General features: G+C 29.9%; 1 protein-coding gene across 1 annotated transcript; it reads left to right on the forward strand.

Annotated features, from left to right (window-relative positions):
• The first annotated feature begins 16409 nt into the window (after positions 1 to 16409).
• PRR32 (proline rich 32) lies at positions 16410 to 18685 on the forward strand. The gene is made up of 3 exons (XM_031944663.1): positions 16410 to 16647; positions 17269 to 17328; positions 17662 to 18685. Exons 1-3 carry the CDS (start codon positions 16628 to 16630, stop codon positions 18566 to 18568), a joined length of 987 nt encoding a protein of 328 aa, XP_031800523.1. The 5' UTR covers positions 16410 to 16627; the 3' UTR covers positions 18569 to 18685.
• Positions 18686 to 21464: the final 2779 nt, after the last annotated feature.

Genomic DNA, 21464 nt, shown 5'->3' on the forward strand with positions numbered 1-21464 from the left:
TCAAAAACAAATTGTTTTGCAAAATGTTATAAATAAGAATTATAAAATATGGGACACAGTACAACAGCAACACAATATTTCCAAAACTGACTTTGAGAATTCATTTTGTTATCCTACCATCAAAACAAAAAAAAAATTAACTCAAAAAAACTTTTTAAAGCTTTTATAAATAAATAATAAATATAAAGAAGGTACACAATACAACACAAACACAATATTAACCAGAGTGAATTATGAGACCTCTTTTGTGTGAGCCTAGTATCAAAAAAAATTAACTAAAAGAAATTAATATATATTTATAGATACACAATATATGTAAAAAGGAGGTATACAATACAAAACAAACACAATATTTCCAAGACTGACTCATTAGACCTTTGTGTTCTGAGCCTGCTATCAAAAAAAAAGAAAAAGATTAACTCAAAATAACTTTTAAAACACTTTTATAAATTAATAATAAACAAAAAAAAGGGATACATAATACACTACAAATGCAAGATTTCCAAGGCTGACTTGTTAGACCTGTTTTTTGTTACCCTATTACTGAAAAAAAACATTAATTCAAAAAAACGTTGAAAAGATTTTTATAAATAAACAGTAAGTATGAAAAGGAGGTACACAATACAACACAATCTTTCCAAGACTGACTTATTAAAATTATGTATATAATCTAATATCAAACAATTAACTCAAAAAAACTTTCAAAAGACTTTTATAAATAAATGAAAATATGAAATAAGATACACAATACAACGCAAACACAATATTAACAAGACTGATTTATGAGACTTGTTGTTTCTGAGAATATATTCAAAAAAAAGAGAAATTAATTCAATAATACTTTTAAAAGATTTTTATAAATAAACAAAAAATATAAAAAGGAGGTACACAATAAAACACAAATACAATTATTAACAAGACTAACTTATCAGACCTCTGTAGATAATTCTAATATTAAAAAAATTAACTCAAAAAAACTTTCAAAAGACTTTTATTAATACATAATAAATATAAAAATGGCTACACAATAAAACACAAAGAAAAAATTTCCAAGACTGACTTATGAGACGTGTTTTTTTGTGAGTGTACTATCAAAAGAAAAGATTAACTCCAACATAGTAATAAAAGATTTTTATAAACAATAACTATAAAAAGGAGGTACACAACACCACACACAATATTTTCAACACTGACTTATTAGACATATTTATATATCCTACTATAAAAAAATGAACTGAAAAAAGTTGAAAAGATTTTATAAATAAATAATGACTATTAAAAGGGGGTATACAATACAACCAAAATATAATATTTCCTTGACTGAATTACTAGACTGGTTTTTAAATATCCTCCTATCAAAAAAAAAAGAAAAGATAAACTCAAAAAACTTTTAAAAGACCTTCAAAAACAAATAATATATACAAAAAGAGGGTACACAATACAACACAAAGGAAATACTATGAAGAATGATGTACTAGACACTATTTTGCATTACTTTTATTTAAGAAATAAAACAACTCTAAAAATTGTGTGACAAAATGATATAAATAATTATAAAACGTGTGACAGTACAACAACAACAAAATATTTCCAAGACTGCCTTTACAACTCTTTTTGTTATCCCACTATCAAAAAAAAAATAGATTAACTCAAAAAAAAATTTTTTTAAGATTTTATAAATAAATAATAAATATAAATTAGGCTACACAATAAAATACACACAAAATATCAAGAAGAATGACTACGGAGACCTGGTTTTTTTTGAGCCTAGTAACAGAAAAAAAAAAGATTAAAAAACACTTTTAATATATAATTATAAATAAACAATAAATATAAAAAGGAGGTACACAATAAACATAAACACAATATTTCCGACACTGACTTATTAGACCTCTGTGTTGTGAGCCTACTATGAAAAAAAAAAGATTAACACAAAATAACTTTTAAATGACATTTATAAATAAATAATAAACATAAAAAGGAGATGCACAATATACTACAAACGCAACATTTCCAAGGCTGACTTATCAGAGGTGTTTTTTGTTACCCTAGTACCAAAAAGAAAAGGTTAACTCAAAAAAACTTTGAATAGATTTATATAATTAAACAATAAGTATAAAAAGGAGGTACACAATACAACACAAACACGGTATTTCCAAACACCTCCTTGTTAAACCTATGTATATAATCTAATATCAAAAAATTGACTCAAAAAACTTTCAAAAGACTATTATAAATAAATAAAAATATAAAATAAGGTACACAATACAACACAAACACAAGATTTCCAAGACTGACTTATGAGACCTGTTCTTTCTGAGTGTATTACAGAAAAAAACATTAATTCAAAAATACTTTTAAAAGATTTTTATAAACAAAAAATATGAAAAGGAGGTACACAATAAAACACAAACACAATATTTCCAATACTGACTTATTAGATCTATGTATATAATCTAATGTCAAAAAAATTAAGTCAAAAAAAACTTTTAAAAGACTTTTATTAATACAAAATAAATATAAAAGAGGGTACACAATATACCACAAAGAAAAAATTTCCAAGACTGGCTTATGAGACCTGTTTTTTGTGGGCATACTTTCAAAAAAAGAAAAAAAGATTAACTCCAACATAGTATTAATAGATTTTTATAAATAAAAAATAACTATAAAAAGGAGGTACACAACACCACACAAACACAATATTTTCAACGCTGACTTATTAGACCTATGCATATATCCTACTATAAAAGGATGAACTGAAAAACTTTCAAAATATTTTATAAATAAATAATAACTATTAAAAGGGGGTACACAATACAACACAAACGAAATACTATGAAGACTGACATATTGGACACTATTTTCTGTTACTTTTATCCAAGAAATATATTAACTCACAAAAAATATTTTACAAAATGTTATAAATAACAATTATAAAATATGGGACACAGTACAACACCAACACAATATTTCCAGGCTGACTTTTAGAACTCTTTTTCTTATCCTGCCATCAACAAACAAACAAAAAAAAAAGATTAACTCAAAAAAAAACTTTTAAAAGATTTTATAAATAAATAATAAATATAAAATGGGGTACACAATACAACACAAACACAATATTTCCAAGACTGACTTATTAGCCTTCTGTGTTGTGAGCATACTATCAAAAAAAAAGATTAATGCAAAATAACTTTTAAAAGTTTATTAATTTATTTAATTAATTAAATTAATAAAAAAAAATTTATTAATTAACAATAAACATAAAAATGGGATGCACAATACACTACTAATGCAACATTTCCAAGGCTAACATATTAGACTTGTTCTTTCTTAACCTATTACCCCCCCCCAAAAAAAAAGATTAACTCAAAAAAACTTTTAAAAGATTTTTATAAATAAATAATAATGATAAAAATGAGGTACACAATACAACACAAACAATATTTCCAAGAAAGACTTATTAGACCTATTTATATAACCTAATATGAAAACAATTAACTCAAAGAAACTTTCAAAAGACCTTTCCAAATAAAAAAAAAATATAAAATAAGGTATACAATTCAACACAAACACAATATTAACAAGACTGACTTATGAGACCTATTGTTTCTGAGCATATTATGAAAAAAAGATTAATGCAAAAATACGTTTAAAAGATTTTTGTAAATAAACAAAAAATGTAAAAATTAGGTACACAATACAACAAAAACAAAGTATTAACAAGACTGACTTATAAGACCTATGTATATAATCTAAAATAAAAAAAAACTCAAAAAAACTTTAAAAGGACATTTATAAATACATAATAAATATAAAAAGTGGTACACAATATACCACAGAAAAAAATATCCCAGGCTAACTTATTAGACCTGTTTTTTTGAGCATACTATCAAAAAAAAAAAAAAGATTAACTCCAAAATACTTTTAAAAGATTTTTATAACAATAAGTATAACAAGGAGGTACACAATCCAACACAAACACAATATTTTCAAGACTGATTTATTACACTATTTATATATCCTATTATAAAACAAGAACGCAAAATACTTTCAAAAGATTTTATAAAGAAATAATGAATATAAAAAGGGGAAACACAATATAACACAAACACAATATTTCCTTCACTGACTTATTAGACTGGTCATTTTCATATCCTACTATCAAAAAAAAAAAGATAAATGGAAAAAAACTTTTAAAAGACTTTCATAAACAAATAATAAATAAAAAAAAAAATCAAATGATGATGGCTTAGCTGTACCAGATCTAAAACTATACTATAGAGCAGCAGTTACCAAAACTATTTGGTATTGGCTAAGGAATAGATTAGTTGATCAGTGGAATAGATTAGGTTCAAAGGGATAAAACAGTCAACAAATATAGCAACCTAGTCTTTGACAAACCCAAAAGATCCCAGCTTTTGGGATAAGAACTTACTGTTTGATAAAAATTGCTGGGAAAATTGGAAACTAATATGGCAGAAACTAGGCATTGATCCATACTTAACGCCGTACACCAAGATAAGGTCAAAATGGGTTCATGACCTAGGCATAAAGAATGAAATAATTAATAAATTAGAGGAACATAGGATAGTTTACCTCTCAGACCTGTGGAAGGGGAAGGTTTTTATGACCAAAGCAGAACTAGAGATCATTACTGATCACAAAATAGAAAATTTCGATTATACCAAACTGAAAAGTTTTTGTACAAACAAAACTAATGCAGACAAGATTAGAAGGGAAGCAATAAACTGGGAAAATATTTTTACAGTCAAAGGTTCTGATAAAGGCCTCATTTCCAAAATATATAGAGAATTAACTCTAATTTATAAAAAATCAAGCCATTCTCCAATTGAAAAATGGTCAAAGGATATGAACAGACAATTCTCAGATGAAGACATTGAAACTATTTCTAGTCATATGAAAAGATGCTCCAAGTCATTATTAATCAGAGAAATGCAAATTGGGACAACTCTAAGATACCACTACACACCTGTCAGATTGGCTAAGATGACAGGAACAAATAATGATGATTGTTGGAGGGGATGTGGGAAAACTGGGACATTGATTCATTGTTGGTGGAGTTGTGAACGAATCCAACCATTTTGGAGAGTAGTTTGGAACTATGTTCAAAAAGTTATCAAACTGTGCATACCCTTTGATCCAGCAGTGTTACTACTGGGATTATATCCCAAAGAGATTATAAAGAAGGGAAAGGGACCTGTATGTGCACGAATGTTTGTAGCAGCCCTTTTTGTAGTGGCTAGAAACTGGAAACTGAATGGATGTCCATCAGTTGGAGAATGGCTGAATAAATTGTGGTATATGAAAATTATGGAATATTACTGTTCTGTAAGAAATGACCAACAGGATGATTTCAGAAAGGCCTGGAGAGACTTACACGAACTGATGCTAAGTGAAATGAGCAGGACCAGGAGATCATTATATACTTCAACAACAATACTAGATGATGACTAGTCCTGATGGATCAGGCCATCCTCAGCAACAAGAACAACCAAATCATTTCTAATGGAGCAGTAATGAACTGAACTAACTATACCCAGAAAAAGAACTCTGGGAGATGACTAAAAACCATTACATTGAATTCCCAGTCCCTATATTTATGCACACCTGCATCTTTGATTTCCTTCACAAGCTAATTGTACAATAATTCAGAGTCTGATTCTTTTTGTACAGCAAAATAATGTTTTGGTCATGTATACTTATTGTGTATCTAAGTTATATTTTAATATATTTAACATCTACTGGTCATCCTGCCATTTAGGGGAGGGGGGGGGGGTAAGAGGTGAAAAATTGGAACAAGAGGTTTGGCAATTGTTAATGCTGTAAAGTTACCCATGTATATATCCTGTAAATTAAAGGCTATTAAATAAAAAAATAAAAAAAAAAATAAAAGACTTTCATAAACAAATAATAAATAAAAAACAGGGTAAACAATACAACACAAATGAAATACTATGAAGACTGACTTACAGGACACTATTTTCTGTAACATTTATGCAAGAAAGAGATTAACTCAAAAACAAATTGTTTTACAAAATGTTATAAATAAGAATTATAAAATATGGGACACAGTACAATAGCAACACAATATTTCCAAAACTGACTTTTAGAATTCATTTTGTTATCCTACCATCAAAAAAAAAATTAACTCAAAAAAACTTTTTAAAGCTTTTATAAATAAATAATAAATATAAAAAAGGTACACAATACAACCCAAACACAATATTAACCAGAGTGAATTATGAGACCTCTTTTGTGTGAGCCTAGTATCAAAAAAAAATAACTAAAAAAAACTTAATATATATTTATAGATACACAATAAATGTAAAAAGGAGCTACACAATATAACACAAACACAACATTTCCAAGACTGACTCATTAGACCTTTGTGTTCTGAGCCTGCTATCAAAAAAAAAAAAAAAAGACTAACTCAAAATAACTTTTAAAAGACTTTTATAAATTAATAATAAACAAAAAAAAAGGATACACAATGCACTACAAATGCAAGATTTCCAAGGCTGACTTGTTAGACTTATTTTTTGTTACCCTATTACTGAAAAAAAACATTAACTCAAAAAAAGTTGAAAAGATTTTTATAAATAAACAGTAAGTATAAAAAGGAGGTACACAATACAACACAATCTTTCCAAGACTGACTTATTAAAACTATGTATATAATCTAATATCAAAACAATTAACTCAAAAAAACTTTCAAAAGCCTTTTACAAATAAATGAAAATATGAAATAAGGTACACAATACAACACAAACACAATATTAACAAGACTGATTTGTGAGACCTGTTGTTTCTGAGAATATATTCAAAAAAAGAGAAATTAATTCAATAATACTTTTAAAAGATTTTTATAAAGAAAGAAAAAATACAAAAAGGAGGTACAAAATACAACACAAGCACAATATTAACAAGACTAACTTATCAGACCTCTGTATATAATCTAATATTAAAAAAATTAACTCAAAAAAACTTTCAAAAGACTTTTATTAATACATAATAAATATAAAAATGGCTACACAATAAACTACTAAGAAAAATTTTCCAAGACTGACTTATGAGACGTGTTTTTTGTGAGTGTACTATCAAAAAAAAAGATTAAATCCAACATAGTATTAAAAGATTTTTATAAATAAACAATAACTATAAAAAGAGGTACACAATACCACACAAACACAATATTTTCAACACTGACTTATTAATAAACATAAAAAGGGGATGTACAATACACTACAAATGCAACATTTCCAAGGCTGACTTATCAGAGGTGTTTTTTGTTACCCTAGTACCAAAAAGAAAAGGTTAACTCAAAAAAACTTTGAATAGATTTATATAATTAAACAATAAGTATAAAAAGGAGGTACACAATACAACACAAACACGGTATTTCCAAAGACTTCCTTGTTAAACCTATGTATATAATCTAATATCAAAAAATTGACTCAAAAAACTTTCAAAAGACAATTATAAATAAGTAAAAATATAAAATAAGGTACACAATACAACACAAACACAATATTAGCAAGACTGACTTATGAGACCTGTTGTTTCTGAGTGTATTACAGAAAAAAACATTAATTCAAAAATACTTTTAAAAGATTTTTATAAACAAAAAATATGAAGAGGTACAAAATACAACACAATAAAACACAATAATAAAACAGGAGGTACACAATAAAACACAAACACAATATTTCCTTCACTGACTTATTAGACTGGTCATTTTCATATCCTACTATCAAAAAAAAAAGATAAATGGAAAAAAACTTTTAAAAGACTTTCATAAACAAATAATAAATAAAAAACAGGGTAAACAATACAACACAAATGAAATACTATGAAGACTGACTTACAGGACACTATTTTCTGTTACATTTATGCAAGAAAGAGATTAACTCAAAAACAAATTGTTTTACAAAATGTTATAAATAAGAATTATAAAATATGGGACACAGTACAACAGCAACACAATATTTCCAAAACTGACTTTGAGAATTCATTTTGTTATCCTACCATCAAAAAAAAAAAAATTAACTCAAAAAAACTTTTTAAAGCTTTTATAAATAAATAATAAATATAAAAAAGGTACACAATACAACCCAAACACAATATTAACCAGAGTGAATTATGAGACCTCTTTTGTGTGAGCCTAGTATCAAAAAAAAAAATAACTAAAAAAAACTTAATATATATTTATAGATACACAATAAATGTAAAAAGGAGCTACACAATATAACACAAACACAACATTTCCAAGACTGACTCATTAGACCTTTGTGTTCTGAGCCTGCTATCAAAAAAAAAAAAAAAAGACTAACTCAAAATAACTTTTAAAGACTTAAAATTAATAATAAACAAAAAAAAGGATACACAATGCACACAAATGCAAAATTTCCAAGGCTGACTTATTAACTTATTTTTATTACCCTATACTGAAAAAAACATTAACTCCAAAAAAGTTGAAAAATTTTATAAATAAACAGTAAGTATAAACAGGATACACAATACAACCAATCTTTCAAACGCTTAATAAAACTATGTATATAATCTAATATCAAAACAATTAACTCAAAAAACCAAAACCTTTTACAAATAAATGAAAATATGAAATAAATTACACAATACAACACAAACACAATATTAAAAGACTAGTTTGTGAGACCTGTTATTTCTGAAATATATTCAAAAAAAAAGAAATTAATTCAATAATACTTTTAAAGATTTTTATAAAGAAAGAAAAAAATACAAAAAGGATTACAAAAATACAACACAAGCACAAATTAACAAGACTAACTTATCAGACCTCTGTATAATCTAATATTAAAAAATTAACTCAAAAAACTTTCAAAAGACTTTTATTAATACATAATAAATATAAAAATGGCTACACAATAAACTACAAAGAAAAAATTTCCAAGACTGACTTATGAGATGTGTTTTTTGTGAGTGTACTATCAAAAAAAAAAGATTAAATCCAACATAGTATTAAAAGATTTTTATAAATAAACAATAACTATAAAAAGGAGGTACACAATACCACACAAACACAATATTTTCTACACTGACTTATTAATAAACATAAAAAGGGGATGTACAATACACTACAAATGCAACATTTCCAAGGCTGACTTATCAGAGGTGTTTTTTGTTACCCTAGTACCAAAAAGAAAAGGTTAACTCAAAAAAACTTTGAATAGATTTATATAATTAAACAATAAGTATAAAAAGGAGGTACACAATACAACACAAACACGGTATTTCCAAAGACTTCCTTGTTAAACCTATGTATATAATCTAATATCAAAAAATTGACTCAAAAAACTTTCAAAAGACAATTATAAATAAATAAAAATATAAAATAAGGTACACAATACAACACAAACACAATATTAGCAAGACTGACTTATGAGACCCGTTGTTTCTGAGTGTATTACAGAAAAAAACATTAATTCAAAAATACTTTTAAAAGATTTTTATAAACAAAAAATATGAAGAGGTACAAAATACAACACAATAAAACACAATAATAAAACAGGAGGTACACAATACAACACAAACACAATATTTCCAATACTGACTTATTAGATCTATGTATATAATCTAATGTCAAAAAAAAATTACCTCAAAAAAACTTTTAAAAGACTTTTATTAATACAAAATAAATATAAAAGAGGGTACACAATATACCACAAAGAAAAAATTTCCAAGACTGGCTTATGAGACCTGTTTTTTGTGGGCATACTATCAAAAAAAGAAAAAAACATTAACTCCAACATAGTATTAATAGAATTTTATAAATAAACAATAACTATAAAAAGTAGGTACACAACACCACACAAACACAATATTTTCAATGCTGACTTATTAGACCTATGTATATATCCTACTATAAAAGGATGAACTGAAAAACTTTCAAAAGGTTTTATAAATAAATAATGACTATTAAAAGGGGGTACACAATACAACACAAACGAAATAATATGAAGACTGATATATTGGACACTATTTTCTGTTACTTTTATCCAAGAAATATATTAACTCAACAAAAATGTTTTATAAAATGTTATAAATAAGAATTATAAAATGTGGGATACAGTACAACACCAACACAATATTTCCAAGACTGACTTTTAGGAGTCTTTTTCTTATCCTACCATCAAAAAAAAAAAAAAAAGAGAGAGAGAGATTAACTCAAAAAAACTTTTAAAAGATTTTATAGATAAATAATAAATATAAAATTAGGTACACAATACAACACAAACACAATATTAAGAACATTAACTTAGGAGACCTGTTTTTTGTGAGCCTAGTAACAAAAAAATAGATTGAAAACACTTTTAATATATATTTATAAATAAGCAATAAATATGAAAAAGAGGTACACAATACAACACAAACACAATATTTCCAAGACCTATTAGACCTCTGTTTTTTGAGTCTAATACCAAAAAATAAAGATTAAGTCAAAATAAATTTTAAAAGACTTTTATAAACTAATAATAAACATTAAAAGGGGGTACACAATATGCCACAAACGCAATATTTCCAAGACTGACTTAACAGACCTGTTGTTGTTACCCTAGTACCAAAAAAACCAGATTTATTCAAAAAATGTTTTAAAGTACTTTCATAAATAAATAATAAATATAAAAAGAGGGTACACAATACAACACAAACAAAATCCTAAGAAGATTGACAAACTAGACACTATTTTCTGTTACATTTATCCAAAAATATATTAACTCAAAAAATTGCTTTAAAAAATGTTATAAATAATAACTATAAAATGTGGGACACAGTACAACACCAACACAATATTTCCAGGGCTGACTTTTAGAACTCTTTTTGTTATCCTGCCATCAAAAACCAAGCAAAAAAAAAAAGATTAACTAAAAAAAATTTTTTTAATGATTTTATAAATAAATAATAAATATAAAATAGGGTACACAATACAACACAAACAGAATATTTCCAAGACTGACTTACTAGACCTCTGTATTGTGAGCCTGCTGTCAAAAAAAAATTAACTCAAAATAACTTTTAAAAGGTTTTCATAAATTAATAATAATATAAAAGGGGGTACACAATACACCACCAACGTAATATTTCCAAGACTGACTTATTAGATCTGTTTTTTGTTACCCTAGTAGCAAAAAATAAAAGATTAACTCAAAAAAATTTTAAAAGATTTTTATAAAAAAACAAGAAGTATAAAAAGCAGGTACACAATACAACACAAACACAATGTTAACCATAGTGAATTATGAGACCTCTTTTGTGTGAGCCTAGTATCAAAAAGAAAAAAAAACATTAACTAAAAAACACTTTCAATATATATTTATAGATAAACAATAAATGTAAAAAGGAGGTACACAATATAACACAAACAAAATATTTCTAAGACTGACTTATTAGACCTTTGTGTTGTGAGTTTACTATCAAAAAAAAAAAAGATTAACTGAAAATAACTTTTAAAAGACTTTTATAAATAAATAAAATTATAAAATAAGGTACACAATATAAAACAAACACAATACTAACAAGACTGATTTATGAGACCTGTTGTTTCTGAGCTTATTATAAAAAAAAAGAGTTTAATTCAATAATACTTTTAAAAGATTTTTATAAATAAACAAAAAATATAAAAAGGAGGTACACAATACAACACAAACACAATATTTCCTAGACTGACTTATTGCACTTATTCATATATCCTACTATAAAAAGATTAACTCAAAAGAACTTTTAGAAGGTTTTTATAAATTAATAATAAATATAAAAAGGGGTACAAAATACAACACAACAAAATATTACCAAGACCAACTTAGTAGACACTGTTTTCTGTTACTATTTTCCAAAAAATATATTACCTCCAAAAATTGTTTTACAAAATGTTATAAATAATTATAAAAGTGGGTACACAATAAACCTAAAACACATTATTTCCAAGAGTGACTTATTAGATCTGGTTTTGTTATCCTATTACAAAAAAAAAAAAGTTTACACAAAAATACTTTTAAAAGACTTTTAAAAATAATTAATAAACATAAAAAAGGGGTAAACAATACAACACAAGTGCAATATTTCCAAGACCTCTTATTAAACCTTGTTTATATATCCTACAACCAAAAAACTTAAGTCAAAAACATCTTCAAAAGTTCATGAAAAATAAATTATAAATATAAAAATCAGTACACAATACAACACAAACAAAATATTACCAAGACTGACTTAGTTTTTTAAGTAGGCATTGTTTTCTGTTACTGTATTAACTATAAAAAGGAGATACACACATACAGCACAAAGACAATGTTTCTAACACTGACTTATTAGACCTGTTTTCTATTACACTTTTACCCCCCAAAATAGATTAACTCCAAGAAAATTTTTTACAGAATAATATATAAATAAGTAATAACCATAAAAGGGGGTACACAGTACAACACAAACACAATATTTCCAGGACTGATTTATTAGGCAGTTTTCTTCTACCCTTTTATCCAAAAAAATAAAAAGATTAACAATTTTAAAAAGCATGATATAAATTAATAATAAATATAAAAGTGGGGTACACAATACAAACACAATATTTCCAAGACTGACTTATTAGACATTCTTTTCTGTTACTTTTTATGTCAAAAATAGATTAACTTAAAACGTTTGTTTTAAAGAAAGGTATAAATAAATAATAAACATAAAAAGAAGATACACAATGCAACACACAATTTTTCCAGGACTGGTTTATTAGACACTATTTTCTGTTACTTTTTTACCCCCCCAAAAAAGATTAATTCAAAAAAAATTTAATGATATATATAAATAATAAATATAAAAAGGGAGTAACACAATACAACACAAATACTATATTTCCAAGACTGGCTTATTAGTTTTATTTTACTCTTTTATCCAAAAAATAATAAAGATTAACATAACATTTTAAAAAGAATGATATAAATAAATAATAAATATAAAAGAGGGGTATAAAATACAATACATAAACAATATTTCCAAGACTGACTTATTAGACATTATTTTCTCTTACCTTTTTATCTAAAAAACAGATTTACTCAAAGATATTTTTCAAGAATTTTATAAATAACAGATATCAAAAGGTGTTCATAATGCAATACAAACACAATATTTCCAAAACTGACTTATTAGACACTGTTTTACCCTTTTATCCAAAAAAAATAGATTAACTCAAAAAAATTTTTACAAGAAGTTTTTAAATAAAATAAATACAAAAAGAGGTATACAAAGCCAGGGCTCGTCAAACTTTTTAAATAAGGGGCTAGTTCACTGTCCCTCAGACTGTTGGAGCGCCGGACTATAGTATAAACAAAATCTTGGTTTTGTGGGCCTTTAAATAAAGAAACTTCATATCCCTGGGTGAGGGGGATAAATGTCCTCAGCTGCTGCATGTGGCCTGTGGGCTGTAGTTTGAGGATCCCTGCAATGCACAATACTCCCAAGACTGATTTATTAGACACTATTTTCTCTTACCCTTTCAATGAATAATAGACTTACTGAAAAAAAAATTTAAAGAATGTTATAAATAAATAATAAATATGTAAAGGGGTTACACAATACAACACAATTTACTTAAACTAACATATTAGACACTGTTTTCTGTTACCTTTAATCCAAAAAACTGAAATATTAACATAAAAGAATTTTTACAAGAATTTTTTATATAAATAATAAATATAAAAAGGGGTCACACAATGAACCGCTCACACAAAATTTCCAAGATTGACTTATCAGACAATGTTTTCTGTTACCCTTTTATCAAAAAGGTAGATTAAAAATATTTAAAGGATGTTATAAATACATAATAATTAGAAAATGGGGGTACACAATATAACAAATACAATATTTCCAAGACTGACTTATTAGACACTGTTTTCTCTTATCCTTTTATCAAAAAAATAATATTAACTCAAAACAACTCTTAAAAGATTTTTCTAAATAAATAATAAATATAAAGAGTACACACATGTACAACACAAACACAATATTACAAAGACTGAGTTATTATACACTGTTTTCTGTTACCCTTTTATCTAAAAAATAGATTAACTCAAAAACAATTTTACAAGAATGTTATAAATAAAAAATATAAAATGAGGTACACACATACAACACAAACACAATATTTCCAAGACTGACCCATTAGACACTTTTTTCTGTTATGCTTTCATTCAAAAAATAAAAAGATTAACTTAAAATTTTTACAAGAATCATTTTAATAAATAACAAATATAAAAAGGGGTACACACATATACCACTCACACAATATTTCCAAGACTGACTTATTAGATACTGTTTTCTGTTACCCTTTCATCCCCAAAATAGCTTAACTGAAAAAAATTTTTAAAAGAATGTCATAAATAAGCAATAAATATATAATGGGGGTACACAATACAACACACATACAATTTACTAAGACTCACATATTAAACACTGTTTTCTGTTATCCTTTACTCCAAAAAATTAAAATATTAACTTAAAAAAATTTTAACAAGAATGTTTTAAATAAATAATAAATATAAAAAGGGGGTTCACAATACACCACTCACACAATATTTACAAGACTGACTTATTAGACACTGTTTTCTATTACTCTTTTATACCAAAAATTGATTAACTTAAAAAAATTTTAAAAGAGTGTTATAAATAAATTATAAATAAAAAGGCGGTACACAATACAACACAAATACAATATTACCCAGACTGAGTTATTAGACAGTTTTCTGTTACCCTTTTATTCAAAAAACATGATTAACTCAAAAAAGTTAAATAGATGTTATAAATAGCAAAAATAAAAACGGGGTATACAATATAACACAAACACAAATATTGTCTTATTAGAAACTGTTTTTATTACCCTTTTATTCAAAACAAAGATTAACTGAAATTTTTTTTTAAATTATGATATAAATTATATATAAAAGGGGTACACAATACAACACAAATTTAATATTACTAAGACTAACATATTAGACACTGTTTTCTGCAACCCTTTTACCCAAAAGAATAAAGATTAACCTAATTTTTTAAAAAAGAATGATATAAATAAATAATAAATATAAAAGGGGGTACATAATACAACACACAGTATTACCAACAGTGACGTATTATATACTGTTTTCTATTACCCTTTTATCCGAAAAATAAACTCAAAACCATTTTTAAAATGATGTTATAAGTAAATAATAAATATAAAAAGGGAGTACATTATACAATACATAGTATTTCTAAGAGTAACTTATTATACAGTTTTCTCTTACCCTTTTATCCTAAAAATAGATTAATTCAAATAAAATTTTTAAAGAATGTTACAAATAAATAATAAATATTAAAAAGGGGCACACAATACAACAGAAACACAATATTACAGTTATTAGACACTGTTTTCTGTTACCCTTTTATCCAAAAAAAATTATTCCCCCCAAATTTTTAAATATTATAAATAACAAATGTAAAAAGGGGATACACACATACAAAAACTAACAAAATATTTCCAAGATTGATTTATTAGACACTGTTTTCTGTTACCCATTTATTCAAAAAATAGGTTGACTCAAAAAAATTTTATGAGCATGGTATAAATAAATAATCCATATCAAAAGGGAGTACATACATACATCACAAACAAATCATTTCCAACACTGACTTATTTGACATTTTTCTGTTACCCTTTTATCCAAAAAAATAAAAAGATTAACTCAAAATATTTTTAAAATAATGCTATAATTAATAAATCTACAAAAGGGTTACACGATACAATACCACATATACAATATTTGGAAGTCTAATTAGCAACTTTTTTCTATTACCTTTTTATCTGAAAAAAAGACATTAACTCAAACAAAAAATGTTAATGTTATAAGTAAATAATAAATATAAAAAGTGGGTCAACATTTATCCTGAAAGCCAGTCTGGGGAGCTTTTTGCATCATTTGTGAGACAATACAGAAGTACAAAGTTTTTAAGCAGAACAAAAAGTCAAGATCATATAGTGAGTTAGTCCACAGGTCTCAGGATTTCTTATTTCCAATAGGTAACTTTGGGTGACATATTAAATATTCATTGTGATATGACCTAAAGACATTTCCCCCGCCTAATTCCCAAATTAGCTCTCATTTCATAACTTTCTCAAAAGCTTGCCAAAAGATAATGAATTTCTCATGGGATTCCTTTATTTAGCGTGAGACTGGATGAGTTTACTATCTGTGTAGAGTGTTTTTTCTTTGCACTTGTTTAAAAAAAAAAATACCATTACTAAAAATATGTTTTCTCCCTTTAAATGTTGGGTGTGCCCAGCCCCTCCCCCGCCCTGTATACCTAAAGAGTTATCACCTAGGAGACAACTGTTTCTCAATGTTGATCATTGCAGAATATTAGCTGTTGGAGAGCACTGGCAAGTCAGAGTTGGGTCAGCTTGAAGCTGGAGATTTTCTGGCTAATGGTGAGACCTAACTTTGCCTGCCTAGCGAGCTACCTCCAGCCCAACTTCAACAGAGGCCGACGTTGTCCCTAAAACACCTCTCTACTACATTGACTAACAATTTTACAGATACCTAGTTTTTACATGGCTTCTCCGGATAAACCGTGAGTACCTTCTTTCCTTTCCACCTCTAAAACTTTATATAGGGAATAGCCTTTTGAATACTATCTCAATGATGGGGAAGCAAAGGGGGCTGAGAAGGACCAAGCTCAGAGGTCACACAGTTGACAGAGCTTGCCTTCTTCATTAAAGAGCATATGTAACTCTAGAAGGAAGGGAGGGGAGAGCAAAAAATAAGACCTCCTTTAATTAATATGATTTGTTTAAAAACTAAATGACTTTACTGATCAGTACAATCAATTGAACTCATTTGTTTACCTTAACTTATTTACTTAACTAATTTTATTTGAAATAGTAAGGAGTACATTTAAGGAATTTATTCTGCCACAAGGTTACATGAGATAAAAATAGAGGTACAAGAATATTTGCCTAAAATTGCATATTGATGGAGTCATAATGTCTATCCAAGGGGACTGGGTGGGAAAGGACATGGGGTGGGGGAAACCATATTTCTAACTTCTTGTTTTCTGTCTCCCAAAACTTCAATAAGAAACCAAATCCTAGGGTATAACATAACAGAGGAAGGATTTGAATCCGGGCATTCTAATTCCAACTCAACCATACTCTCACATTAACTCTTTTCCTCCAAATTCTTTATCATAAAGGAAACAAAATCCCATTTCAACCGTGACCGGCGGCGAAGTTCACCAAGCTCCCAACCTCAGGTACTGGAGTCCACTGGGATGATGGGCCCGCCTCAGGAAGCCTATGCTGGTCTGCCTTGAAGAACAGGAAGGGTTATAACAGCCACTGATAAAATTAAGAGGGGGAACAAGGACATCTTAGGGGCAAAAGGGGGATGACTTATGTGTATGGATATAATACAGCAGGGTGGGCAAAGGGCGTAGAGACAAAATAAATAGTGGGGTGTTTGGGAAAGGATGAGATCTTCTTCCCCTAGCTATATCCTAGAAAATTCATAGGTGTATCAAAAGCTGGGGGAAAAAAACTGAGATAATACTATCTGTGACATTCTCCTTTTCTCCTCTTTCTTACAGCCACCAAGAAAACTCCTCTTTGGCAAAACTAGACAAGCAAGATGACTCTGAGGCATGTGTCAACGGACAAAATGTGCAGGCTAGATGGCCACAAGGCTGGTTAAAGAACGGGAATCGGGATGTCCGACGGTGCCCTTTTGCCCCCTTGAGACCACCGGGCACTCTTCTCCGGGAAGAGAGGAAGAAGCAGATGGAGTGGGCCTCCATGTGGCTGAATGAGGGGAAAGGCCCTAACACCCGTGCCTATTCATCAGGTCCCCTCCGTCCTCCTCTGGGGCCCCCACCTGTCCCAGCAGAGCCATTAGACCCTAACAACCAGAGGAAGCAGCAGGCCAAGTGGCAAAAAGTTAAGGGTGACGTTCCCATCTGCCCACCTCTTGGCATTCTAAGACCTGCTTCCGAATCTAATGTGCAAAAAAGAGAGCAACTGCGAGGTGACCACAAGCCCCCAGAGAACCCTGGGAATAATGCTAGAGGTGCCATGTGCTTACAAAATGGGAGGAGCAATCAAATGGCTAGGGTTTCCCCCTGCTCTTTAAAGCATCCCCTACAGCCACCACCCAATAACATGCAGGGAAATGGCAAGGGTTTCCCACCCCGTGGGCCACCAATGCCCAATCAAGAGCAGGTACAATATCCTGCTATCACCCAAGGGGGTCCATGGCCGCCTATGGATAATTGGATGCAACCCATCCTATTTGCAGCTTGTATGCCACAATGTTACATGCCCAATGGACAGGGCTCTTTCAATCAATATTCTTCTCCACCCTATAATATGCCATTTCCTTTTCCCTTCATGAATTCCCCAACCTTTGTTCCTTTTTTGCCTCCCTATATTTTTCCTTCCCCTCCTATCAACCCTCTACCTTTCCATGGTCCTCCTTACCCAAACAGAAGGAACAACTGAAGCCTGAAAGAAGTATGGGGAAGTGAAAGTATAACTTCCTTTTGTTATACTTATATTTGGAAGAATTTCCCTCTAGTTATTATGTCAAAAGGAAACCCAATAAAAAGTTCTGATACTTGAAAGACTGGCAGTTATTACTTTAAAACACATTAAAGAGACTTAGAGAAAGTCTCGGGTTTTTCCACCCCATTAGGATAGCACAGAAGAATTTCATTGACATTTTCCTTGTAGATTAATTAATCGTGGGCCACCCTAGCAAAAACAATGGGTAATAATGGGCACAGTTTGGGGTTTGGAGATCGAATATTTAAAAAATGAATGGTTTCTACCATTTCCCCACATGGGACAATGCAGAGGATCACAGGATTTATAACTGGAAGTGACCTTTCCAACACAAGAAAGTAATGACCAAAGTCACGGGGCCACATAATAGAGCAAAGATTCAAATCCGGGCATTACCCTCCCACTAGCTCTTTTCCTTCAAATTCTTTATCATAAAGGAAACAAAATCCCATTTCACATGTGTGTAGCCAAGTTCACCAAGCCCCCAGTCTCAGGTATGGGAGTCCACTGGGAATCTAAGATGACACTCATGTAGTGAAATCACCAGAATTCACAAACTCTTAGTTTTCCATGTCCATCTAACCAAACTTATATTGCCCTAGAGACTAATTATATTTCCCCAAGTCAGTCCAACTGTAATCCTTACTTCAAATTAATTTGATATCAGTTTGGGGGAGGAGAGTGACCTGGTATAGCCCTACATACTCACAAGGTAAGGTAGATACTTTCACAAGCAGGAATAAGAGATTTGAATTTTTGTCAAACTCTAATAGTTTCTGGAATGGATGCCTACAAATTAGAAATATATTCTAGGAGCACAAGATGACAGGATTTAGAACTCTGAGGGGCCTTAGAGATCACTGAGGAAAAGGCCCTCATTTTGCACAGAAATTAAGGGTCTGAGGCGGGGTCAGGGAAAGAGACCTCGCCAATGATCCAGGGGAAGTGAGTGGCAGATGCTCCCTCACGGGAAAGCGAGAACTCTCTAGAGCATGGTCCACTGCTTCCTTCACTGAAGATGAACTCAAAGGAGCACAGGCCCAAGGGCCAAAAAAGACCTAGGTGTAGGTGAAGAAATGGCACAAAGAGAAATGGGACTTTGTGCTAGGCCACATGGGTAGCAAAGAGTCAAGCTGGAATTTGAACATTAGTTTAAAGAAGAGACTTCATAAAATCCTTTTAGCCTGATGATATAACAGTAATACTTTTACTTTACTTTTGAATTAATAATGTGCCAAGTCCAGGGAATCCCATGCTGGATGGGAACAGTTTTCCCTGTGATTTTTTTCCTGTCCCTTGCCAATGTTGTATCAGATTTAACCCAACAGACCAGGATGCTCAGAGAGAAAATCTCCAAAAGCTTCTGGGCCCCATGTTTCATGTCTGTCTGCCCATGGAGCTTCTCAAGCAAACAGTCCGTCAGAATCCTCTGAGCTTCCTTTCTGGTTATTCATATCCAGTCACTTTAAATTGGCTTGTTCTAGACTCTGAGGTGGGAGCGCAGGGCTTTGGAGGAGCAGCTGGGTAGTGTCGAATGAATTTCCCCTCACATTGAGCATGTCCTGAAGCTGGCACCATTCCACCAACTCACTGTGGATTGGACAGAAGGATTCAGCAAATCATTCGACAGCTGCTCACTAGGAGATAGCTTCATCCCACTGTACCAAATACTTATAGCATTTTCAGCCTTAATGAATGAATGAGCTGGGCTTGCTTATGGGCATCACCAAGACCTCCCCAGCCAGATGCTAAAAGATATATAGACAAGAAGCACAGTCTGCATATCAAGCAGACTGCCAAGTGTCTGGAGAGTCCCCCAGACGGAGAGCACAAACCACCGGGGCCAGACCCATTCCTCTTCCCACTCAAGGAGTACAAACAAAGGCTCCCGTTATCTCGCTCCACAACCAATTCATCTAAACCAGAAAATACCAGCAAAGCAATCCGTTAACAATCCCTTTAATGTCATTCTGCTCCATAAACCTTTAGGGGGTACCTTCTGTATGTCCTGCTAAGTTATAAGGGAGATACCCAGACCCAATGAGAGAGTCCCTGGGCCTATGACGGGGAGGACACAATGATAAGGAGAAGGTAAATAGGCAAATAACTATAAGGCAAAGCAGAGCATAAATGCTCAGGTGAGATAAAAAATCCTTGAGGAGATACAAGGAAAAACCAAGGGAGATCATGAAGGAAGTGACATTTGAATGGGATCTTCATTTAATAAGTATTTATAAAGCACACACTATAGGCTTGGCATATAGATACCAGGGCCATAAAGAACAAAACAAAACAATCTCTGCCCTCAAAGCGCTTATATATCTATCAGTGGGAGCCTGGGAGGGAATGACACAGACACAGACAACATCAAATTCTACTGAGGCAACACAGAGTCACTTGTGGAGAAGGGGAAGGGGTGACCCTAAGACTTCAGGAAGGATGACGAATATGGAAATATGTTTTGAAGAAGTGTGAAGAAGTGTAATACATATCACATTGCTTGCTGTCTAGGGGAGGAGGGGATGGGAGGGTGGGAGAAAAATTTGCAGTGCAAGGTTTTGAAAGGATGAATGCCGAAAACTATCTTTACATTGGATTTGGAAAAATAAGAAACCGTTTTAAAAAAAGATTTCAGGAATGGCTGAGTGGGTAAATAGTGAAATAGACCAAAACAAATGGTGGAAATAGACAAGCTTGGGGGAAGAATTCATTGAGCAAAAAAAAAAGGTAGGCTCAGTTCTACTCAGAACAGGCTGCTTTTTAAAAAAAATGTACATGGAACTTTCTGCGTGATGACCAGTAGGCAGTTGGAACTATAGTTCTAAACCTCATG

Source organism: Sarcophilus harrisii, chromosome X, assembly GCF_902635505.1.
Source record: "Sarcophilus harrisii chromosome X, mSarHar1.11, whole genome shotgun sequence".
Lineage (NCBI taxonomy): Eukaryota > Metazoa > Chordata > Mammalia > Dasyuromorphia > Dasyuridae > Sarcophilus > Sarcophilus harrisii.

Excerpts from the sequence above, each read along its gene's own strand:
- PRR32 (XM_031944663.1), top strand. The coding sequence starts at position 16,628 with ATGGCTTCTCCGGATAAACC. Across the intron at positions 16,648-17,268 it reads ATGGCTTCTCCGGATAAACC|GAAACAAAATCCCATTTCAA; the intron begins GTGAGTACCTTC and ends TTTATCATAAAG. Across the intron at positions 17,329-17,661 it reads CACCAAGCTCCCAACCTCAG|CCACCAAGAAAACTCCTCTT; the intron begins GTACTGGAGTCC and ends TCTTTCTTACAG.